Here is a 6,000-nt window from a genome sequence, read left to right on the forward strand (position 1 = left end):
TCAAATGGCCGCTCAGTCAGCTGTAGACCAATCGTTCAAGGAGTTTGGAAGAGAAGAGGAGTAAGGAGATGGGGCACTTTACATTTTTTTTTTTTTGTATGTAAACATCCCTTGTAAAAGCAATAGGTATGTGACAAGTACTCTATATGGAGAGATCTGGGGGTCTGCCATTAAAAGCATTTGATCACACCAACCTCAAGGTGATTGAATGCTAAAAATGGTGCCATTTACAGTACATCCAGGTAAACTGGAAGTGATGCAAGGTCATCGCTTCCGGGTTACTAAATCACAGAGCCAAACAAAGCTGATCTGCTTCGTCCTGCTCTGTGAACAGCCAGGGGAAGTGCCATCTGGCCAATCAGGACTCCCGGTGGGACGGGAGATCCCGGTAAAGCCACATAGGTGTCCCCCCCTGCTGCTCTAAAAGCAATCCAGCAGCTAGTTTGTTTTACAAGAAAGCCGACCGTCGGCTCTAAAAAACAGTGCCTGCAGCTGCATCCCACTATAATTAATTGAAGTCCAGTGATGTTTTAGGTAAGAATTTTTGGATTTTTATTTGGAGATCCCGAGTGAGGTTTGCACAAGATGAATGGTGGGGGTAATGGTCAAAAAAGCAGCAGGAGATGTAGAGAAAGATGTGTTTCTTCAAGATTTTGGGTACAGTTTCCTATCCAGCAAACAAAACCGTAAGCAGTACAGTAGTGATCTTGATGCCCAATATTTCTCAACTCTTCTGGCGCTACGATCTGATAAAGGAGACAAAGCAAAAAGAGAAGAGAGGAGGGGTGGAAAAACGGCAGGATCTTCCCTTGTCCATTCAAAGAACACCTTGCATTCAGTGAAAAGGAAACAAGGATTTTGTGAATGGACAAGGAAAGAGTGTGAGCAACAGGATTCTTTACTGTATGAGAGCTTGAACTTTTGGTTGCAACACTAGAAAACGAGCGCTGTGAATAATACCCAGCATCAATAAAGATAGGATTTGTACAGTAAACAGCCATCCAAACATGGGATACTCATTAGTAGAGGTAATGAAAAGTTTCCCCAAAGTTTCACTTTAAATTGCTTGTAAAGCTACAACTGTTTCTTGGAGTTTCAGAATGGTTATGGTTATGACTTCTATGAGTTTTTCCTGCTGTGTCCCATCAAGGAGATATCCAATCACTTCCTAACCCAGAAAAAAACAGCAGGAAGCAAGAGATCTCTCCATAATGAGGATATCCCATCTTCAATCAATAAAAATACAACAAATTATACTTACCTCCTCTGTGCAGTTGGATTTGCACAGAGCAGCCCCAATCCTCCTCTTTCCAGGCCCCTCTTTGGTGCTCCTGACCCACAGCTACTTGCTGTGGGGGCACCCAAGCCGAGTCACAGCTCCTTGTGTCCATTCAGACACAGAGCTACGGCCTGTCCCCTCCCCCTCTCTCTCTTGATTGGATGACTGACTTTGACAACAGTGGGAGCCAATGGCGCCATGGCTGTATCTCAGCCAATCAGGAGAGAGAGTCCCAGAATGGCTGAAGAACTCGTGGACATCGCTTGCACAGAGAGGGGGCTCAGGTAAGTATTAGGGGTGCTGGGGGGGCTGCTACACACAGAAGGTTTTTTTATCTTAATGCATAGAATGCATTAAGATAAAAAAAACTGACTTTACAACTCCTTTATTGTAATGGTCAATAAAAGCCTTTGACAATTATGAAATGTTTGTAATAATACTTCAGTATACCATAGTAACATCTGACAAAAAGAGTTAAAAACACTGAAGCAGCAGATTTTCTGAAAATTAATATTAGTGTAGTTCCCAAAACTTTTAGCCACGGCTGGTACTGTATGGGCTCAAGTCAGTGAGCTGTAAGCAGTCAATAGAAGCATTTATTTCTGCACTAAGGAGTACAAAATGTTTGTGTACAGCTGTGGGCAGCAGCTTGTACAAAGCAATGATGGGCTGTGATTGTACCAAACATGCGGTCACATGTCACAAGGAAGCAACAAAATCATACAGGGCTACGCAAAGCCCATATAACAGAGTCACCCGTAAGATCACGTTTACTTTAAACCTGTAAAGGCTTTTAAAGCGTCCCCTAGGCAGATTTTTAGGTGCCATAGCTTGTCGCCATTTCATGGGCGTTCGCAATTTTAAATCTTGACATGTTTGGTATCTTTTTACTTAGTGCATCATCTTTTTTGTTTTATTTTACCCCCAAAAAAATGGTATTATAATGTGTTTGTGCGCACTACATTTTTTTTCCTGAAAATTTGTGTTTGTGGCTGCTCAAATATTGTGTGACATAAAAAATTGCAACACCAACCATTTTATTCTCCAGGGCCTCTAATATTTGGGGGGGGGTTCAAGTCATTTTCTAACCAAAAAATTTAAAATTGTATCAAACATTTACCGTAACTTTCCTTTCCTGGCGCCAATCCATGGCAGAATACTGCCACATGTATGCTGCTATGTTGGTCCCAGGAAGATGAAAATTTTAACATGTATGCGAAAAATTTCAAAATTGCCCCAGACAGCAAGAGGTAATAGAGGAAATTTCTGCAGCTGAAACATTTTTGCCAAAAAGGGCGTTTTCGACATTTTGACGATAGAGAAAAAGGTGCTGATAATGGCGTTGAAAACGCGTGTGATTGGTGTGTTTTTCATAGGTCATGTGACTCAAAAACGCGACACGGTTGATTCGTACTTGCTGCGTTTTTAATGCAATTCAATGGGGGGTTGGTGCGGTTTTTCAACTGACCAAAAATGCAGCAAGCACGATTTTTAACACCACAACAGATGTGCAATGGACCAATGTGAAGACATACATAGAATTTAAAGGGATGCATTTTTCTTGATCAATTAATATTCATTTGAAGTGGTTGTAAAGTCAGGTTTTTTTTTTTTTTTTTATCTTAATGCATTAACATCAAAAAACCTTGTGTGTGTAGTAGCCCCCCAATACCTACCTGAGCCCCATCTTTATCAAGCGATGTGCACGAGTGCCTCAGCCATCCAGAACTCTCCCTTCTGATGGCTAAGACACAGCATCGGTGCCAATCAAAGTCGTTTAGCCAATTAGGAGAGAGGGGGCAGGGGGGAACCGTGGCTTTGTGTCTGAATGGACACAGGGAACTGTGGCTTGGCTCGGGTGCCCCCATAGCAAGCTGCTTGCTGTGGGGGCACTAAATAGGGGGGAGGGGACCCGAGAAGAGGAGGAACTGGGCTGCTCTGTGCAAAACTAACCAACTGCACAGAGGAGGCAAGGACTTTACAATCATTTTAAATTCATGCTATTAAATAAAAAAATTGAATATTATATATTATTTTTATTTTTTAACTGTCATTTACAGCCAAGTGCATCCTGCATTTTCGGTTTCAGGACCAAAATTTCCATTTGGTGCGCCTCTATTTATTATTGTTTACAGACGTTGTTTGGATGTGGACCTTTTTAAGAGCCGGTTCACACTGAGGCGATCCGACTTCGGGGGCGACCTGTGAAGTCGCGTGCACCGCTGTGCACCGCGACTTCGGCGCGACTTGCAGGGACTTCACATAATGGAAGTCTATGCAAGTCGCTCCCAGGTCGCCCCAAAGTAGAACAGGACCCTTTTTCTAAGTTGTGTCACTCCTATTAGAACGGGTCCTGTGCTAATCAATGGACCGTGACTTGTCAGGCTGACAAGTCACCTGACAAGTCGCGCTAATCTGAATGGGCTCTTAGTGCATGGTACAGTTCTGATTTAATGTCAATACAATTTTTTGAACTTTGTATAGATTAGGGCAGGGCTCAACAAACCCCAGATGCCAGGTCACCATGGCGACTAGAAATTGCGTCCTGCTGCCTGGGCTTTTGTCAGCCCATTCACTGTTGGAAGGATGCACAGTTTGTATCTCCCGACACCCGGGACATTCAGTTCTGGGCGCCGGGCTGTTTTTTTTTAAATTCTATATTCAGCTCTGCTGCTTAGCACTGGTTAGGTGGAAGGATTCCGGCAGCTCCGCTGCCACCCTATTGCTTCCAGTCATGCAGGTAAAGTTCCTCTGCATCTGCACTGCATTACATTCAGTGGAGGAAAGGGGAGACATGTCTCATTAAAGAGAACCTGTCACCAAAAAACATCACATAGGGGACTTTTTCAAGCCTTGTGTGATGAAAAAAATGTAATGGTATAAAGTTAAAGTTACACCCATGCACATAAAATCCACCCTCCCAAAATATTTGAGACCCCACATATACGTACATACAAATGCCGATTGTGATACACGTTACATATCGGCGAGCACGCACACACACACAAACTGGCTCCTAACTTTTTTATCTGGCTCTGAGATTCAAAGAAAGTGTGTCAGGCCCTGGATTAGGGGGGTCTCCAAACTTCCTAAACAAAGGGCCAGTTTACTTTCCCCAGGCATAGGGGGAGGGTTGACTGTGGCCAGCGGGAGCAGAAAAGTTCCCAATGTCAGTGAAAATAAACAGACCCCCATCTTTGGCGCCAGTGGGAGGAGTTGTTTACCTTCCTTGGCGCCAGTGGGAGGAGTTGTTTACCTTCCTTGGCGCCAGTGGGAGGAGTTGTTTACCTGCATTGGCCTCAGTGGGAGGAGTTGTTTACCTGCATTGGCCTCAGTGGGAGGAGTGGTTTACCTGCATTGGCGCAAGTGGGAGGAGTTGTTTACCTGTATTGGCGCAAGTGGGAGGAGTTGTTTACCTGCACTCGTGTCAGTGGGAGGAGTCGCTTACCTGCACTCGTGTCAGTGGGAGGAGTCGCTGACCTGCACTCGTGTCAGTGGGAGGAGTCGCTTACCTGCACTCGTGTCAGTGGGAGGAGTCGCTGACCTGCACTCGTGTCAGTGGGAGGAGTCGCTGACCTGCACTCGTGTCAGTGGGAGGAGTCGCTGACCTGCACTCGTGTCAGTGGGAGGAGTCGCTGACCTGCACTCGTGTCAGTGGGAGGAGTTGCTGACCTGCACTCGTGTAAGTGGGAGGAGCTGTTTACCTGCACTCGTGTAAGTGGGAGGAGCTGTTTACCTGCACTCGTGTCAGTGGGAGGAGCTGTTTACCTGCACTGATGTCAGTGGGAATGGTTTACTTTCATTGGTGTCAGTTGGAAGACTTGTGCCCTACTGGTGGTGTCATTGAGCCCTGTTGTTGGGGTTATTGGGAGGAATGGTTTATCTTCTTTGGTGTTAGTGGGGGGGAGTTAAGTCACATTGTTGGTATCAGTGGATGAAAATAGTGCCCCAAGGGCCAGATACAAAGAAGCAGTTTGGAGACCACTGATTATAGATAGAAGTGTGTCACTGCCAGCGATTGTACATTCCAATGTTCCTCTATGCTATGAGAGAGGATATGTATGTAGGGGAGCATTGAACCATATTTATATAGCGATAGAAGGAGGAGACTGTAGGAGGAAAGTGGGGCGGTGGGATAAGTCTCCAATGGTAGAATTACACACAGTCCACATTTATGGTGCGGGATTTATGACTACCAGGTATCGGAGCTGTGTGCGGACTGTACACTGTATATACTCCAATCATCATAACCTCCTTCCACTCTCATCACTGACAGAACACACCATGCGATCTCAGTCACTCCTCCAGTAGGAGAGGCATGAGGTGACCACGTGACATGCACTAGGCGCCTCTAAATGACGTCAGCGTACGTACCGTGTCTTCCTCCTCCATGGCCGCAGCGCATTAGACTTCAGTCTCTACCATCGCAGGTTGCCGAGACCAAAAAGTTCCCCAAATCACTGAAACAAAACTTGTTCGGGCATGAGGCGTTAGTAGGAGGCGCGGAAGTTATATGTCACTTCCGCCATGTAGTCGCCGACATGTGACGCCCACCACGATGTCATGTGATCAGCCTAGACAGGCTTAGCCAATAATGGTCAGTGTGGAAATGTTGCTGGGCTTTGCCTGCTTTTCTGCCAGTTAGGTAGGCTGTTATAGGTCATGTAGAGTTGCAGATTGTTAGTAGACACTGTGGGGTCCCAGGGGTTCTGTTTAGGGTT

General features: G+C 45.5%; 1 protein-coding gene across 1 annotated transcript in view; it reads right to left on the minus strand.

Moving 5' to 3' along the window:
• TAF1B (TATA-box binding protein associated factor, RNA polymerase I subunit B) overlaps positions 1-5,765 on the minus strand; it is a 254,378-nt gene extending 248,613 nt beyond the window's left edge. Inside the window, exon 1 of the mRNA XM_082252374.1 lies at positions 5,654-5,765. Coding sequence (XP_082108500.1) covers positions 5,654-5,671 — 18 coding nt within the window. The 5' untranslated portion in view covers positions 5,672-5,765. The remainder of the gene's footprint in view (positions 1-5,653) is intronic.
• Between the last annotated feature and the right edge of the window lie 235 nt (positions 5,766-6,000).

Source organism: Pelophylax lessonae (genome assembly GCF_965119305.1).
Source record: "Pelophylax lessonae genome assembly, chromosome: 3".
Lineage (NCBI taxonomy): Eukaryota > Metazoa > Chordata > Amphibia > Anura > Ranidae > Pelophylax > Pelophylax lessonae.